This window comes from Bactrocera dorsalis, chromosome 2, assembly GCF_023373825.1.
Source record: "Bactrocera dorsalis isolate Fly_Bdor chromosome 2, ASM2337382v1, whole genome shotgun sequence".
In the NCBI taxonomy this organism is placed as follows: Eukaryota; Metazoa; Arthropoda; class Insecta; order Diptera; family Tephritidae; genus Bactrocera; species Bactrocera dorsalis.
This window is the reverse complement of record NC_064304.1, coordinates 62,921,837-62,941,367: the sequence shown is the minus strand read 5'-3', so window position 1 is coordinate 62,941,367 and position 19,531 is coordinate 62,921,837. Positions and strand designations below refer to the sequence as shown.

The 19,531-nt window shown below is 38.4% G+C and overlaps 1 protein-coding gene across 1 annotated transcript in view; it reads right to left on the bottom strand.

The window, feature by feature from the left end:
• The window catches only part of LOC125776131 (uncharacterized), a 105,683-nt gene extending 86,694 nt beyond the window's left edge, over window positions 1-18,989 (bottom strand). The window contains exon 1 of the mRNA XM_049447011.1: window positions 18,696-18,989. Coding sequence (XP_049302968.1) covers window positions 18,696-18,989 — 294 coding nt within the window. The remainder of the gene's footprint in view (window positions 1-18,695) is intronic.
• Window positions 18,990-19,531: the final 542 nt, after the last annotated feature.

Genomic DNA, 19,531 nt, shown 5'->3' with positions numbered 1-19,531 from the left:
TGTTTTATTGTCAATTTATTTTAAAAGAATTTTAAAATGTGAGTTCATGACTCTTTGTTTATTACTATTTGTTATTATTTTATTTGTCCTTTTTTCGATTTCTACGATGCCCTCATGATCTGGTGTACCAAAGGATTAGGAGTTGTCGTAACATTTCTGATGTTATCTTTAGGTATGGTCCTACCCTTCGTTGTCAAAATCGTGTCCTCGAGGTTCTCTTTAACTGTATGTTGAACGTATCTTTTGGTGAATTTATCTCGCCTGTCGGTTTTCTCGAATATTCTTTGTTCTGGTGTGAAGGTTTTGTAAGTCCTGTTCTTGTTATGGTATTGCAGCATGTATTGTTCCTTTACTTTGATTTTTTCTGCGATTTCGGGATACGGGACATCCAGCTCTTAACCAATTGCTTAAGAAAAAAATTCCTTATTTCTTGAGCTGTAGTCAAGTAATTTTGACAGCTGGTTTCGCATTGTGAATGATGCACATTAGAAGAGCAAGGGAAAAAAATAATGTGTGCAAATATTTCATTGCGATTTAAGGAATATGAATGAAGATTGGGAAGTTTTATACAAAATTTCAAAATAATCTATATTTCATAATAAAGTTTTAACTAACTGTGGAATGAATTTAATGACTACTTTGAGTTTCCTTCAAGAAACAATTATTGATTTCATGTTTCTTCGCAAACCAGCGTTGTTACATTCCTATTTTATTGAAAAAATTTATTAAAAATTAGTACTAGATTTCTTCAGAGCTGCATACTAGCAAAAGAAAATTTACCGCAGGAGATATATAAAGTTTTCACATTCCTTGAGAACTGGATACAAATCTTTAATATGTAGTTTATTAAATAAAGGTGTTGTGCCTATGCCGATGAATACATTCTCGTTGTCGGTCATTGTTTCTGTAGAATGTGGAAAGATATGTGAGAGTACTTCATCTGAAATTTCGTAGAAATGTCGCCTTGTCTCCAGTATTCGTAAATATGCGTATTTTGAAAGTGACAAATGCATGAGAGACTGCGTATATGAAATATATCTGCTTGTTATGAGGTACCTGATAAATTCAGCATTGGGGGCTCTCCTATGAGATGTTTGATCGGTTTTCTCTCATATTTATTTTTTATACAATTTACGCAGTTTTTACTACTCTCTTGATATCTTTCTTTAGTTCTGGCCAATAACAAGTTTCCGTAATTCCTTTATAATTTTTTTTTGTATTTATATGTGCACTAGTGTGAGTAAATTCTAATAAATTCGCTCTATCTGTAGTTTCGGTTACATTCTGTATTTAAGTTTTGCACCATATTCAATTTTCCCATCTTTTTAATTTTGTATTTGGATTTTTCTCGGATATTGAGAAAATTAAAGACTGGTGGTCCATGCCATAAAGGTAGATTCTTAATTTTTGTAGTGGCCATATTATGTATGGCTAACATTTCTTTTTCATTCCGTTTGCGTGAGTGTTCTAGATATAAATGCTATTGGGTTTTTCCGTAGCTTAATACTTCGCATATAGCATAGTTGCTTGCGTCCATAGTTAAATCGAATCCTTTTTGGAAATTTGGTTGATATACTCGTAATTTAATATTTTCTTTTAGTTGTTCTTTTATTTTATAATATTCTCTGCTTCTTGCGTTTTGGTTTAATTTGTATATTTGAACTTTTATTTTTTGAAGCCGAGCCGTTTTCTCCTCTCAAATATATAGATTGTTAAAGGTTTACATATGTTTTCAAATCCTTCTATAAATTTCCTGTAATATGAGGCTAGTCCTAAAAATGATCTAAGTTCTTTTAAGTTCTTGAGTGTTTTATATCTATCTTTGGGTCAACAGTAATTTTGTCTATTGTTGAAAAAAAAATTGACTTTTCCTCGGATATTGCTCCTTACCCTCAGAGTATATTAGGACATCATCTATATACTTATAGTATGCGTATGCACATTCTTTGAGGAATGTTTTTTTTAATCCAAAAGGAAGTTTTAAGAATTCATATTTAGCTCCATTTATAGAAAATGCAATTTTTTCACTATCTTCACGATTAATTTGATTTGCTGAAATCACCACTCGAGGAGGAGTAAAGTTGAGAAGTATGTTCAAGTATCATTGCCAATTACAGAAATCCAAAAGAGACAAGAGAGAAAGAAGAACATACATATGTATATGGCAGCAACGGTGGCAACCTCGAACTCGACTCTAAAGGACGGTGGACCCACAGACTTATACCTAATATCCATGCGTGGATAAGTAGACAAAATGGGGACCTGGATTCCCACCTGACCCAAATATTAAGCGGGAAAGTTCTTCAGAGGCTATCTATACAAATTTAAAAATTAATTCAGTCCGTATTGTACGGAGTCAACAGAAGACTCTGAACACGTGTTTTTCCATTGTTCTCGTTTTCTAAACATTAGGAAAAAGTCAGAAAGAGCACTAGGTGGTAGATTAACGATTGAAAGTTTTGACTGCACTTATGGGTCAGTCCTCTGAAAAGTGGAAATCATAAATTAAATCTACAGATGAGATAACACAAAACACACACACACACATGTATTGAATTGTACACTTGAAAACAACCACATATCATGCAGCATAAATAATATGCTGCAATACGTACAAACATATACACACACATACACATATATTTAGTTATTTAAGATTTTTTCCTAAAATGGTATATAAGCAATGAAAATATCAAAATAAAATCAGAATGAATAAAATTTCCACTCAAGAAAGGTTTTTATTTTCCCCCCACCAACGGTAAGAACTTAAAGATTCTTTTTAAGTTCTAGTCCTGTTTTTACAAAACAGACAATATACAAGTACAAAAAGCCCTGTTCAAAATGTGGGCAAATTAAAAACATAAAAATAATAATTTTAAGACGGATGCATATTCCCGCATATTAAACTGATCACTTAAGCCGTTTTCGCAGAGACGCAGTTATCTAACTGCCATCCAAAGAAATATTCAGCGGCTGTGAGTCGAGGCACAACAAGGTCAACTAGGCGAATAGCAAACAGGAGAAAGGAGTTGCGGAAAAAATCATGGGTATAAATAGGAACAAAATTAATGCCCAGGCAGATTTATGCACACGTCCAACACTTTTCCAACAAAGCCATTGCGGAATGACAAGACAAATGATCGAATAAAAACAGATACATTTGATTTTGGTCATGGAATCTCCATACTAAAGAGGATAATTCAGCTTCTCAGAAAAGTAATGGATGATCTCGACAAAATCATTACAATTAAAAGTGATGACATAAAACTTTTGTAATTTGTGTTTCTTCAAATGCACAATTTTCACACAAAATACTGTACAAAAATTTCGCTTGAAGTTGAGAAAGTTTACTTTCAAATAACGGCGGGGTATTTCGAGAATCCTAAACATTGTAAAGCGAGATTGCAAGAAGGGGAGCTCGAAATTACTTATAGTTCTCTTCAGCATGATGTGCTATGTTTATATCCATCTTCAGAAACTAAGGATGAAACAGCAGATGTAATAGAGGAAGAACAAAAAGAATATTGGAGAGACAAATCAGAAAAACTTAAAACAGATTAAAAAAATAGAGGTTAAGGCAAGCACCTTCGTAATTAACGAAAATAATAATAATGATTTCAAATAAGCGATTGTACCTATTAAAGAAAAAGAAGACTTCAAGCGATGTCTAATTCCCCAGGAGAGTCCTCACTTCGAAGGAATTGGGGAGGCTGGTTCTGTTGTCGTAGATGCAAAAATGGATCTTGGCTCACCTGATGAAGAGTCAAATAAAAACATGTACAACAATCACAGAAGGACGGAATCAGTGCAGAAGAGTATTAGATTAGATTAGATTCAAAGATGAGAAATGCACCGCGACCATAGGTCTCTTATGCCCTCTCCTAAACCACATAGACCCACTTAGCACCAGCGCATTGATGAAGTCCAATAGACTAGTGCTAGTGAGACGATGCAATCCCTATCCGGAAACGTGTACCCAAGGGCCTTAATCTTGCGTTTACAGACAGCTGTGCAGTCGATCAGCAGGTGCTTCGGGGTTTCAGGCTACCTGTCGCAGAACCGGCAGTTAGCACAAAAGGATAGGTCCATGTTATACAGATGCCTATTCAGCTTGGAGTAGCCAGTATACAATGCGACCAGTAGACTGTGTTTGTTCCTGGGGAGGTTAATTACAACTTTGAACCTACTCAAGTTGTATCCTCTAATTAGCAACTTGGCATGTCTCATACCGTGGACTTTTTGCCAATGCTCTTCTCTGCCCAATCCTTCTTGATTACGGAGTAGCTCATTTATGGTATGGTGGAGGCTGCAAAGCGGGTGAGATCGTCGCCAGTTCGTTACCGTCGATACCTCCGTGACCAGGGACCCAGATTAGGTGTACCTGGTTTCGTTCCGCAAGGCTGTTCAGCCTTTCCCTGCACTACTAATGATTTGATCTCGTAGGAGGAGATCGCTTTTAGTGCCACTTGACGATCGGTAAGATATTGCTATAATTGCGATGGAGGTTTATTTCTATTCACCAACTTATGGCAAAAACTTCTGCCCGGAAGATGCTCGGGAATTCTCCCATGGGTATGGAGAACTTAGTGCGTGGGCCCACGATCCCTGCACCGATTCCCGCCGACATTTTCGAGCCATCGGTGTATCCCCTCAACGTGCTATTCTTCAACATCAGCTCGAGATTGGAGTCGTTCCACTCGTCCTTGCTGCCGAGGGTGACCTTAAACTTATTCTTGAAGTTAACTGTTTTGGTAGTGCTGTCCTTCGGGAGGAGGGCTGATGGTATATTGCCATTTATCAGGCCACCGCACCGAACGTGATTATTGGTTGCACTATCATGGTGTACAACCACTTAACAGCCCCAGAACTTTCCCGCCAGCCGTTTGCACAGCATTAAAGCTTTTGTTGCTTTAACCAAGGTCAATGGGATTACGGTCGTCTTAAAGGGGTTGACATTCATTTCAACCTCCCTACACCACTCCTTTCCCAGGTTTAGACCTCTTTGTATTAGGTCGCAGAGAGTGTCCTCATATTTACCTTTAGCTATAATTACAATGTCGTCTGCATACCCTTGGCAGCGGATCCCATTATCCGTTAACAGTGCTAACAGGTCGTCTACGACCAGACTCTATAGCAATGGTGATAGCACACCACCCTGTAGGCAGCCTCTTGTTGTGCCGAGACGAATTCTTTTTTCACGTACTGTGGTTTTTAGTAGGAAAGATTTCGCCAATGGCCTGAAAGATTTCGCCAATGAGTAGCCTTCCTTCCTACTTTGGTTATGAAGATCGCATTCGCTGTCTTCCATACTTCGCCGAACCAGGTGAGGCAGGAAAAACTGCTCCCCCTGTTGTAACAGCGCTGGAAAAATGCCATCCACTCCCGGACACTTGAATCTCTCAAACTAGGCCATTGCCTACCTGATCGAGTTCGCTGTATATAATTGCTTGGCGATTCTCCAATCCTCGCGGAATGGCTTGTGTTCGATCACGGGTAGACATTGATCTCCCCGAACAGTCTCCGAGAAGTGTGCTCGCAGAAGCTCCGTTGCTCTGTCCTCTACGCTGGTCGTAAATGTCCCATCACCTCTTTTAATTGCTATTACTGCGTCATTTGTGCCTCTAGCCAGAGCTTTATGCAACTGAGCCGCTTCTGGTGTAGAGGTGACATTTTCGCAGAATCTCCTGAAACTTGCCTGCTTTGCAGACCTAATCTTCTTATAGTATAAGGTGATGTAGCCCCTGTATCCTTCCCAGACCCCCGTGTTTTTCGCTTTCTTAAATACGTTACGTACTTTTTTTCGGAGGTCTGCCAATTTTCTTGACCACCAGGGACAGTTTCGTCTGTCTGTGGGCACTTTTAGGGGGCAACTGCCATGATAAGCGTTAATAACAGACCCGTTCAGCTCAGATAGCCTCCACTCCAAACACGGGCCTGAAACGCTATTATTAGTCTGTCCCTCCCTGGTCAGTTCCTCACTTAGTATATCCCTGAAGGCCTGAAGGCATCCCAGTTTGCCCTCCGAGGGTTGCGTCTAGGGGGGAGTTGTCTTACAATCCGGTGGTCTGACAAGGAGGGCTCTGTCGAGACTCTCCATTGTGAGACCAATCCGTTCGCAGGCTTATTACTCAAGGTGATGTCCATCACCTCTCTCCTGCTTATAGTTATAAATGTCTCTATCGCTATGCTACTTCCTAATAAGTACTCTAAAAGAGACTCACTTCTTACGTTGCAGTTTGTACTGCCCCATTCCAAGTGGTGGGCGTTAGCGTCGCAGCCAATAATTAGGGGAAGTCCGTGCCTTCTGCAATGTTCCATCAGCCTTTTCACCACCTCCGGGTGCCGTGGATGCCTCCCCTGGGAAGTAGGCTGAAGCCATGCCTTCGAAGTCCCTGGCTTGCACCGCCACAAGATCCCGCCACAGGAACTCTGAAATGCAGAAGAATTCAATGTTATTCCTGACCTCTATGCAAGTTCTATGTCTCTCGCTAGAGAGATCCCAGATTACCTTATTTAACTCTGTATTGAGGCCTTTAACCTCTCCTCTATAGACCCAAAGCTCTTGGATCAGCAGTATGCGCAGTTTCTCCGCTGTGAAACTGCTCCTTATGACAGCTGAAGCTGCCACCGCAGGTCCTCATCCCCGCCTTTAATGGCGCTGCCGTCCAGTAGGTCTCCTAGCCCATCGAGGAGTTCCGGCGAGGAGGGTACCACTGCTCTCTGGCCGCTGGAACTAAAATCGGGGGTCCCTTGCTCCCAGTGGCTGCGGGCTTATGGGGCCGCATGACCACCGTGCTGAACCTGTTGTACAGCCGGAAGCTCGCTGCCCAAACGTACTTGTACGACTCGTCGTCTATGTACAAGTACAGTTTCCAACAGTTCATGTCTCCTATTTCTTCCTCCTTGCTGCTGACGACGCGCCAGGACGAGATGCTGAGGCCCGAGTTCTGGTTCTTCGCCAGACCTAAGGCGAACTCATAGGGCTTGTCCCCGCACCGGAGGAGGAACATTGTCATGCTGTGCATAATTGGCAAGTCTTCCGCCCTTCTCGCGTAGAGGATGGGACCCTTCCAGCCTTCCAGCTTTGGGCGAACTACCGCAGCCAGTTGGCGCAGGTCTCGTCCTTGCAGTCAACTTGCAGCATACCTCCTTTAAATTCCACCCCCAGGAAGGACATTCGTATTCATTCTCTCTGAATACCTCTTACATAAGGAACAGTAATCTCCTCTGATTTGAGCGACTCCGCTGGGTAGATTTGAGGCAGTACAGCCATGAGGATGCCTTTAACAGTATTCGCATATCTGCCCCGCCCCTCCTCCACTTAGCGGGGATTATGTTGTTGCCACTCATCCTTTGGAGCTGTAGCGTGATCTGGCCGCTCTTTTGCTGCACGGTTTGAGCTTAAGTGTCAGAGGGCGCTGCTCTTCCGTCGCCTCGCATTGCGGTCAAGGTTGCACTGACCGAGCCACGGTTGCTGGTTCCTCCTTCTTCTACGAGCACCGTCCGGCCCTGCCCGATGTGACTCACCCGAGTCCGACCCGCTACGCCTTCTGGCGGGGCCCTTGGCTGCGCTCAGTGGCAATAAGCACTTTCGCCAGGCCAGCGCCGCTGCATGAGGGCATGTCGTCGTCATCTTCCCTGGCATGCTCCTCCATCAGCGCCCGCTTCTCTGGCGAGAGAGTTTCAAGGAAGCTAAACTTCCGCCTAGCTCCTTGACCCCCCTTGCCTGCCGCTGCGGCGATTTCCTTTTCCTTGTCCGTGGCCCTTGTCTTATGTTGTTGCTTTGTTGTCGGGTTGTTTGTTGTGGTTGTTATTTTTATTTGATTATTTGTATCCATCTTGTCCTTACGGCCCTTAGCTCAACAAGGTGCTGTGTCGGGTATATTATTTTAATGGCGAACTAGGGAGTCCGCCACACCAGAGCCCCCTGACGTGGTAAGGACACAGTTACTCCCCAATTCGGCCCGGTGTTGGGGAGGCTCCGTTAGAACACAGCCGAATTTAGCTCCTGGCTGCAAATCATCCAATGGGCACGGAAGTCGGATAACACCCAGGATTAGGAGATGGTAACTCTTGGTTGGCGCACGAATTAATAACACTTGGGTTATTTTAGTCAAAAAAATATTTTAGTTCTGCCTTGACAGCAGAACGTTCTTTATTTCGTAATCTTCAAGATACAAAAGACGTGTATGGTTATGCTTCTATTTATACTAACTAGAATGTTTACTTATTACTAGTTGATAGTTTCTGTAGATACAGATTCTATTATTTGTTTAGGTTTGTATACATATACATTGTTTGTTGTATTGATAGTGCATTTACAATATTTGCTTACTTGCTAATGAGATAGTTTGGTGCAGTTTACATTTTCGCACATTCATTTTGTTTGTTACATTTATGATGCTAGGCGAGACTATTGTTATTGTTTGTTTAGGTTACCAGTTGATAATTTATGTTTTCGATACAAAAATGTGATTAAGTAACACATGTTTCTTAACTCTCCCCTCCTTTAAAAAAGAGTAAAGTAGTATTTCCTCGTAACGTTTTTGTGTCATTCGTTGTGTTTTCAATGTTTTATATCTAAGTACTGCATAATATAACTTAAATGATAAATATGTTAAAATTATTAAAATAGCGATTATACTTATTGTTATAAGAGTTGTTTTGACAGGGTGTTCCTCAAAAGGGATTATGAATGTATGTAATTTTTTGATGTTGCTAAATTTATAGTTAGATTCTCCATTCAAGATTTCTAATAGTTTAATTTTATCATTAGAGTGTGTTTTTATATATTCGTTAATTTCTTCTTTTTGGTTATGATATTCTTTACCATCAATTTTTATGGTATCAATAAATTGTATTAAATTAGTTCCATTAATTGTTTCATTATTAATTTTGTGTTCTCCTTCGATGAGAATGTTTCCCTGGTTTATCTGTAATAGAGGGATATTATTTTCTTCTATTGTATTACAAAAGGCTTCTTGGTATTCTAATATTGGTATGGTACAATTGTCTCGTTTGTTTTGCTTACAAATATATTTACTCATATTATTTTTACATTTAGTGATTGTTATGAGTTTATTATTACATTGTGCTATCAATGGGTCTAATATAAGTTTCCCATGATGATATTTCGAGCAGTTATGTCGTAGGTATTACATTGCTTTGATATGATTGGGTATTTATATATAGTAATGAAGGCGTTATCTACCCTGACTATATGTATTTCTGCGTATTCTAATATATCTATAGCTGGAAGGGTTATTTTTTCTGTATTCAGGATCTTTTCCACTTCTTCTATATTTATTGCACCTGAATAAAAATTTTTATTTTTTGCAAAATTTATTGTTATTGTTAAGTCTAACAGTTCCCTGTATATTTCCTGCAATACCATTCTTTGTTTAATGGCTTTAAGGTTAATTGTGTCTAATAATTTTTCGAAGTGTGAGTTTATTATTTGTTGTTTATTATTATTTTTTATGATATTATTTATTTTTTTTTTTATTTTTATGACATCGTCATGGTCTGGAACTCCAGTTATGAAGCTGAATATACTGCCTAGGAAATTTAATGCTCGTTTGTGTCTTCTTGTTAATAACTGATCCTTTAGTGCTTCTATCCTTGGTATGAGCATCGTATCTGCTATTTGCTCATTGTTGTGGTGTTCGTTTCTGGATGTTGTTATGGTTTCATAATAGTCTAAGATTGTCGTTAAATTCACTATGTGGAATAAATAATCTTCTTCGTTGTATATGTAAGATGGGTCTGTTTGTGTTAGAATATATTTTTTGTCTTCGACGTTAGTTATTTCGTATGTTTGTAGTTGTTTATGTAGTAGTAGTATTGTTACCAGCAATATCCATATTTGTTGTGTTGACATTGCGTATGTTATCTTTGTGTATGATCCTCCCCTTGGTTGTTAAGACTGTGTCCTCACGGTTTTCTTTTACTATATGTTTTGTATAACGATGACCGGATTTATCTCTTCTGTCTGTTTTTTTCGTAGATTATTTGTCCTTCTTGGAATTCTCTGTGTTTTCTTTTCTTGTTGTGGTATTCAAGCATGTAATTTTGTTTCTTTTTTATTTTTTCTGGTATGTCAGGATGTAGGTTCCTGTTAAAGAATACATCTACTGGTCTTGCTTCGGTTACTGAATGTAGTGTCCTGTTGTATTCTTTTACTGCCTGAAATATTTCTTCATCTGCTGTACTTTCCTTATCTGCTGCTAATGTCCTAGCTATTTCCAGTATCGTCGAATGTAACCGTTCGACTTGTGCGTTTGATGTTGAATGATGCACTGCTGTATATATGTATATGTTTAATCTGTAGTTTTTTCATTAGTGCTGTTGTGCCGACGCCGCTGAATATATTTTCGTTATCTGTCATTAGTTCGGTACAGTTGGGGAATATTTGTGTGATGACTTCTTCTATTATCTCGTGGAATTGTCGCTTCGTGTCGAGTTTACGTAAGTATGTGTATTTAGAGTAGCGACAAATGCTAGATAAGTATCTCGTGCCGCGTATTTGGAATATGTCCATTTGTATAGATGTGCCAGCTAAATCGGGTGTTGGCGTTGTTCCGATTATGTCTTTAATTGGTTTTCTTTCATATTTGTTCTTTGTACAGTTTGTGCAGTGTCTGACTATTTTTTCTGTGTCTTTTCTTAGTGTTGGCCAATAACAAGTTTCTGTAATTTCTTGATAATTATTTTTAGCGTTTCTGTGCGCTCTGGTATGTGTGTATTGTAATATATTTTCTCTATCTGTTGGGTCTGTTATGTCTTTTAGTTTGTGTTGAGTAAACACTTTTGCGTATGTATCGAATGTGAGCTTTATGTCTTTCCTCACGTCGTACCATGTTTTCAGGTCTGCGTGGAAAGCTGTAGTTCGTTTAGGTTTCATTAATTTTTTTAATGTTTCTTTAAGTATTCTTTTGTTTGAAATTTAATCGTAAACCGTTCGTATTCGGGAAATGGCGTGTTCGCTTCTAAGTTATTTTCTTTATCGTGAATTATTTCAATTTGTGTTTTAAAGGAATAAAATGGTGTTTTCACTTGTGTTATGTGTCTTAATTCAGACGATTCTACAGAGTGCATAGACGTATCTGATGTGGTATTAATTTGACGCGATAGTGCATCGGGTACGACATTTTCTTGTCCCGGTTTATATTTTAATTTCGCACCATATTCTTCTACTAGATTTTTCCATCTTTTCAATTTGGTGTTTGGGTTTTTTTCCGATATTGAAAAAATTAATGATTGATAGTCAGTGTAAATCGTTAAATCTGCTATACCGTACAAGTAGTTTCTTAGTTTCAGTAATGACCAAACTATTCCTAAGATCTACTTTTCATTCTTGGAGTAATTTTGTTCTGTTTTTGTTAGAGTTCGTGATATGAATGCTACCGGGTTTTTTCCTTGGCTTAAAACTGCTCCTATAGCGTAATTGCTAGCGTCTGTGGTTAGGTCGAATCCTTTTTTGAAGTTTGGTTGGTATAATTCGATTTTTTCTTTTAATAGTTTCTTTATTGTATTTATAGCATCTAGTGCATTTTTATCTAGTTTTATTTTTACATTGGAACTTTTATTCTTTGAAATGTTGCCGTTTTCTCCTCTCAAATATATTGTCAGTGGTTTGCATATGTGTGCGAAGTTTTGCACGAATTTCCTATAATAGGAAGCTAGGCCTAAGAATGAGCGTAGTTCCTTTAAACTTTCAGGGGTTTTATACCTATCTGTTACCTGTATTTTTTCAGGGTCTACTGTTATTCTACCGGTTTTTATTACGTGTCCTAAGAATTCGGTTTGTGTTTGGAAAAACTTTGACTTTTCTTCAGAGATTTTCATATTAGCGTTGTGTAATGTTTGTACAATTTCGGTGATGTGTTTCATATGTTCTTCGGGGGATGTTGAATATATTAGGACATCATCGATGTATACGTACGCGCATTTACCAATGTATGGTCTGAGAATGTCATCCACGCATCTTTGAAATGTAGATGGTGCATTTTTTAAGCCGAATGGGAGTCGTAAAAATTCATATTTAGCTCCGTTGATGGAGAAGGCTGTTTTTTCCCTATCCTCTTCCCTAATTAGAATTTGGTGGAACCCTGACTCTAAGTCTAGCGTCGTGAAGTATCTTGCTTCTCCTAAGTTTTGTAGAGTCATATTGATATCTGGTATCGGGTACCTGTCTGCAACAGTAATTTTGTTTAACTTTTGGAAATCTATAACCATTCTCTTTTTTGGTTTTCCTTCCTCATCTAATCCTTTTTTAGAGACTGTCCATATCGGGGCATTGTATGGGCTTTTGCTCTCTTTTATTATTCCGTTTGCTAATAATTTATTTATTTCCTTTTTTACGAAATCTTGATCCGCGTATGGATATGGATATTGCCTAACCCATACAGGATCATTAGTTTCTGTTCTAATTTCAGCTTTTATTGTAGTTGTATACAGTAAGTTTTCGTTTCTGTAATTATTTTTCATTAAATCTTTTATGCAATTTTCGAACTGTTTCTCGCCTACTGTATAGTTTACCTTTGCACTTTTTGAGTGATTTGACACTTTAGTAAACGTTATTGAATACTTGAAAAGATCTATCTTTGCCTTCATTTTCCTTAATGAATCTTCTCCTAACAGTATATCAAAGTCTTTTAATTCATTTATTTCTAGAAATTCTAAGTCGAATCCTACTAGATTAATTTTTCTTTTATGTGTTATTTTTGAACTACCATGAAGTGTAGTTGTATTAATTATTTTTCCTAATGGTATACTTTTTGCGTATTTATAATTTTTGCTTACGTAACTACTGGTTGCACCTGAATCGATCAGTATGTGCACGGACTTACCATCTGGTGCGGTTCTCTTGAGTGTTGGTAGACCGTGGTATCTTATAAAAAATGTTCTTCTTCAGTGTAGTTGCTGTTTGGTTCGTTGTAGAGTGACTGGATTTCGCTTCTTTCATTGTTGAGTTGGTTCACTCGCTGTGCTTTGTTGTGGGCGTTAGTGACTGTTTCGTCTCTATACCTTTTGAATTGGTTGCCAACTGTTTGGATTGCTTGTCTGAAGGGATTGAAGGTTGGTTGTTGTCTTGGTTGGACTGGTGGGTTGATTGGTAGTTGTAAGTTTCTTTGATGTGTAGGTCGTCGGAATCGTGTTGAGGAATCTGTTTCCATAGGTTCTACTCTGGGTTGTTGGATCCTTTGAGGAAATGTGTTCCTGTTGATTACTGTATAATTGTGTTGCGGATGTGGTCGCATTCTGGGTATGTATTCTAGGTGTTGATAGCCGACATCATGTTGCATAGTTCTGGCTATATCGTGAGCTTCTGTGAGTGATGCACAGTATCTGGAGTATAATGCGTTTTTGATTGAGGAACTTCTAATGCCGGAGATGTATGTTCTCGTGGCTTTTAATTGTGCTTCTTTATTATGTGATGCTAGGACTGCTTCGTTTTTATACGTCATTTCTAACTTTGACAGGATCAGGTTTAACGCTTGATTCACTTGATCGTAGTATTCATGTAGTGATAAATTTCCTTGTTGTAACCTTCTCATTTCATCTTCCAGGACATACAGTGGTCGTTGGTCGGCATAGGTTATGTCAAGCCGATCGATGATTGCATTAAAATTAGTTCTGGTGTTATTGTTAACCAGGACCTGTGATGCACTGCCGGTTATTTTCCCTAAAATTATGAGCACTGCTTGAGCAAATAAGTTTGTTCCTCTGAATTGCATAATGTTATTCATGTGAGTGGTCACTATTTTTCTCCATGGTCGATATTCTTTAGGATCGCTGCTGAATGTTCCTATTAGTTTGAACATGTTTAAGTCTATCTCATGTGCATTATTGTATACACATACGTCGTCCTCTTCCTCCGTTTGAGGAGTTAATGTTGGATTAGCTAGTTCCATTGAAGCTATTTTTTGCTGTAGTTCAGTGACTATAGTATGGAGTGCTTGAATTTCGCCGTTCATTTTTTAGGTTTTAACTTGATATTAAATTTTCACTTTTTATTTGTTTTATTTGCGTTGATTTGAAGGATAAAGGTTATCCTTTTACTTTTTATCAGGAGCCACACGCGTAAGGATGTTATTCACAGAATCCTTTTTTGATCGTGCCCCACATTGGGCGCCAATTAATAACACTTGGGTTATTTTAGTCAAAAAAATATTTTAGTTCTGCCTTGACAGCAGAACGTTCTTTATTTCGTAATCTTCAAAATACAAAAGACGAAGCGTGTATGGTTATGCTTCTATTTATACTAACTAGAATGTTTACTTATTACTAGTTGATAGTTTCTGTAGATACAGATTCTATTATTTGTTTAGGTTTGTATACATATACATTGTCTGTTGTACTGATAGTGCATTTACAATATTTGCTTACTTGCTAATGAGATAGTTTGGTGCAGTTTACATTTTCGCACATTCATTTTGTTTGTTACATTTATGATGCTAGGCGAGACTATTGTTATTGTTTGTTTAGGTTACCAGTTGATAATTTATGTTTTCGATACAAAAATGTGATTAAGTAACACATGTTCCTTAACTCACGCGTGCGGTACACGACCTCCTGCCTCGACAGTGCCTATCAGCACAACCCACACGGGTTGGGGGTGGCCGAGTATGCCTTGCGCCTAAGCCCCTGCACCGCGGCAAAGTGCCTACCATCCGCAGGGGTTAAAAAAGTATACAAAGTTACAGAAAACAAAGCGTAAAATCAAAGGTACACCGACGTCCGATGTAAAAGAGGAAAAGCCGACAAGACACGAATATGTACAAATAGTTACGAGCAAACTATCACTGATACAACACAGGAAGGCGCAGTCAGCGTGAACGTCACTTAATTGTCGACCATGACAGAATTGCAAACTCATCTAATACGTAAACATGTTAAGACACATACAGTTAATTAACAATAAATATCTAAGTTCAAATATAATGAACATACATATGTATTAGGGCGGGTCGATTTAAAAATCGCTCATTGCTCTGTGAAAATCGTATTCTAGGGATCAAAATAAAAAACTTTGCCGAAGGAACCATACCCCTAAAACGAATTTTGATGTCCCCCAATTTGGATCGAACTTTTGGGTAGGGGCAAATTTTGAAAAATCCCACTTTGACCCATTTAGAGTGCTCCAATCGTGCTACAATCATTTCAAAAAATCACCATTTTTGGCCTTTACATGAAAAAATCAGCTAAATGGCTATGTTTTTTCTTTATTTTTATTTATTTATTTATAATAATATCTATTTTTCCTCTTAAGAAATTTATTTAGTCGGAACATATGTAAATGAAAAAATTAATTTAAGTGAGTTATAGAAAAGAAACGGAAAAAAAATTATTGTTTGAAGTCTTTTTTTAGTTTCAAGTCTGGGCAATTTCGCACGGCTCTCTAATGTCGTCGCCATAACAGCCTCTACATTTTCCGGTACAACCCGTTTGGAAACGCTAGCTAGCAATTGAACATATCGTTCCGTTCCTTGTATGTGTGATGGAATTTTTGGATCATTGAACGGTGGATCATCTTGATTTAAATATTCTTTCAATGTATCGTACGGAATGCTTTGCGTGAATGGTGGTTCAAATACGATATTTATATCATTCAAATTAATCATTTCCGTATAACTTGTGCAATTAAAGTTTATATCTGGTTTTTTATAAACTCTAAGTTCCATTGGCTCGTCAACATCGGTTCGATAGCGTAGAATTTTCTTGATGGCACAGTCGCGCTTTTCTTTCCTATCATCAAACAACATTGATAACAAGATATTTTCCGAATGCGCATAATATGAATTATCTTTAATTACTTGATTGACAATTTTGCGTAAACGAGGTTCTAGAAATCGTGACCAACCAATGAACTTGAAAAATAATGCACTGCCGTACACGACAGAGCTGTAATACTTGATATTGAAGTACATTGGCACATAACATTTAATTATAAATTCAACCAGAATTCTTAAATTTGCATCTGGATTTTCCGTTGTCGCATATAATCGCAATAATCTAGCGGCCTTGGTGAGCCACCGAGAATATACAATTTTTCCTGGTTTGATGTTAGCCAGATCCACCGGAACCACACCGCTAGAAAATGCATGGGCCATGTCGTATAAGTACTTCGAATCGGTGGAAAATTCTTTTTTTCTGGAGCAGGGGGCATATTTTGCAACTCAATTTTCTGGAAGCCGTCCACCACCTAAAAATATATAATAATAAAATAATTAAAAATGGTTGACAATTATAATAAATGAGTGATAGCAATAACTTACCGGAAAAGTTTCACAAGTTTCGATTTGGCCGCTCAGTTTTCCGGTTGCCGATCTTGGTCCAGTGCTGGTTGATTTATCCAAAGCTTCAAACAAATGCCGAAATGGAAGTTCGTTAAAGTGTAGAAGGCAAACAAACCAATGCAATGGTCTTTTTAACAGCAATTCGAATCGTCATATAATTCCACCGTGTGGGCCAGTGTTTGTTGGCTCACCGTCAGTGCATATTCCAATTAATGTATCCAGTGATATATTTTTATCGTTGAAAAAACCATTTAATTTGGTTGTTTTGTATTCAGCGGTTTCATGTTCCAGTCTTACGTAACCAATCAATTCAGAATTGGGTTCTCTCAAAATAACAAGATGAGGTTCTTTTACCATCCTAGTATGATACTTCTCATCAATTTTATCTATCGTTAAAGTATCATCTTTTCTGCCATCGAATGAAAACGCTAACAAATTGGTATCATCTAACCGTTTGCGAAGCACTTCTTGTCTGCATTTCTCTTTTTCTCTGCGAAGTTTCGATTTATCCATGACGAGAGGTTTCCCATGCTTATCTTTAATTTTAAAATCTTGCAAAAGAGCGGTTCCCAATGCTGATGCTACTCTGTCAGGCACACCAAATCTGTCATATACCAAGGCAAAGTTAAAACAATCGTATCTCTCTGTGTATTGTGAACTTGTGCTTCTATCAATATCTTCTTGAACCGGTGGCGGTGCGTATGTTGAATAATCGGGATCTTGGTATGTTGGCATTGATGACATAGTTCTTGGGTATATGACTAATTGGGTTTTCGATAGTTGTTGATGTAGTTGCTTCATCTTGCGGTATAGAAGATGGTGGATTCATTGTAAACTTTTTGATTTGGAATGGTCACTTCAATTATTATTTTTTTTGAAATACCATAGTGGTTATTGCTTTAGTTCTCCTCACTTTCAGAGGTAATAAGAATGAAATGGTAATTTCAATTCTGTTTCAAAATTTGCCCCTACCCGAAAGTTCGACTCAAATTGGGGGACATCAGAATTCGTTTCAGTGGTATCTGTCCTTGGGCAAAGTTTCTTATTTTGATCCCTAAAATATGGTTTTCATAGAGTAATGGGCGATTTTTTTGCCTCCCCACAAATCGATACGGCCTAATATGTATGTACATAAACAGACACATCCAGGAACCATCGCGCATTAACACTATTCATAGAAGATGTTGGAAGCAAAAAGATTTTGATACTGACGTTTTTGAGACAGCCTGGACTGGAGCAATCCAGATGTCGTCGGCGTCCACTTAGTGACCGCATTGCGAAAAGAACTGGTAGCAGAATGCGACGCTTCAATGCGAAGGACGAAATGTTACAATAAGAAAGAAAGCTTTGTCACTCAGCCCGACGTCGCCTAACATAATCAAAGTGGCGAAAACGAACACCATCTCAAAGAAGCTTTTAAAAGCCATATCAGCTATAATCCGTAGAAAAAAATGTTTTGAAAAGATCTGTGAATATAGACCGATGGGCTTTTAAATCTGTATGTCCAAATTCCAAAATAAGCGGCAGCAACCCAAAGGCGCTCCCTTCGTGAAGAAAGCTGTCGATATATTACCGACGCTCGTCCCGATTTCTAGCGCTGAGCGACGAAACGAAGCTGCTGAATCACCCCAATGTTTACAGAAGAAGAACTATTGGCCATAGCTAAAAAAAATAAAAAAATCAAAATCAAGAAAGCCCCTGGTGCGCTTGCATAAAAGAAGAAATGTTCCCCGATCCCTGGAAAGCCCAGCGCCTCGTTTTAATTCCTAAACCAAAAAAACCACTACATGAACTTTCTTCGATTCGACCTCTGCGTATGCTCGACACAATGGGAAAGGTGTATGAAAGCATAATAAGAAACCGCTTGGAATTTGCAATCCAAGAAGCCGGCGGACTATCAGACAACAGAGGTCCACTATCGATGCACTGAAAGAAGTTCTCGACACTGCGAAAAGTGCAGTAAGAAACAAAAGATGGAAAGGTGGTAAAAAAAATGAACTTTCTTCGTTTCGACCTCTGCTTATGCTCGACACAATGGGAAAGGTGTACGAAAGCATAATAAGAAACCGCTTGGAGTTTGCAATTCAGGAAGCCGGCGGACTATCAGAAAACAGAGGTCCACTACCAATGCACTGAAAAAATTTCTCGACACTGCGAAAAGTGCAGTAAGAGGCAAAAGATGGAAAGGTGGTACAAAAAAATATTGTGCTGATCACTCTGGATGTGAAGAAAGCATTCAACTCTGGTAAATGGACAAACATATTCGAAGCCTAATGTGAAATACGCGCCCCTCAGTACCTTATAAATATCGTTTGAGTTATTTTGAAAATATTAGGTTGACCGAAAAGAAACCGGTGATTTTTTCAAAATTTTTTTGAGTTTTAGTTTTTTTACCATCCCAAGACGTCGTATAAGATCATTTATGGTTGATTGTGGTATATTTAACTTCTCTCCAATCTCACGCTCAGTTACATGACGATCCGATTCGATTAAAGCCTTGATGACGTCATCATCAACTGCACTTGGCCGACCTGAACGGAATTTGACAAACCAACTTTGACACTGTGTTTCTTTTAAGGCTTTGTCACCATACACATCACGTAACTTTTTAGCAACCTGAGCTGCATTTTTTCCTTTACGGAAATAATAAATCAAAATATGACGAAAATGCTCCTTTGTGGGCTCCATGTTAAAATTGCCGCCAAACAAACAAATATAAATAAAATTAAGCGCGCTTTTTTTCTAAGCAAGGTAAAAGTGACAGCTGATATTTGAAAAAAACAAAAATACAATAACAGAGTCATAATCCGTTAAAAAAAATTGTCAACGCCGCTGGTATGCAAAATCCCCGGTTTCTTTTCGGTCAACCTAATAGAAGACTGATCTACGACACCACCGAAGGCACCAAGGGCTACCCCATTTCAAGTGGAGTACCACAAGGTTCAGTGTTAGGCCCTCTCTTATGGAATCTCGTATATGATGGGGTGCTAAGAATTCCGCAACCAAAAATCGTTAAGCTAATTGCATACGCGGATGACCTTATAGTGGTAGCAGTAGCTAAACAACACGATGACCTCCAAAATAAATGTAATGAATGCATAAGTGGTCTGCGCCAATGGTTTTCTTCCATGAGCTTGGAACTGGCTGTGCACAAAACAGAGGTATTGCTCATAAACACCATGGAAATTGAGGAAAAATAACTCTCACTATAGGAGAGTGTGTGATTACTT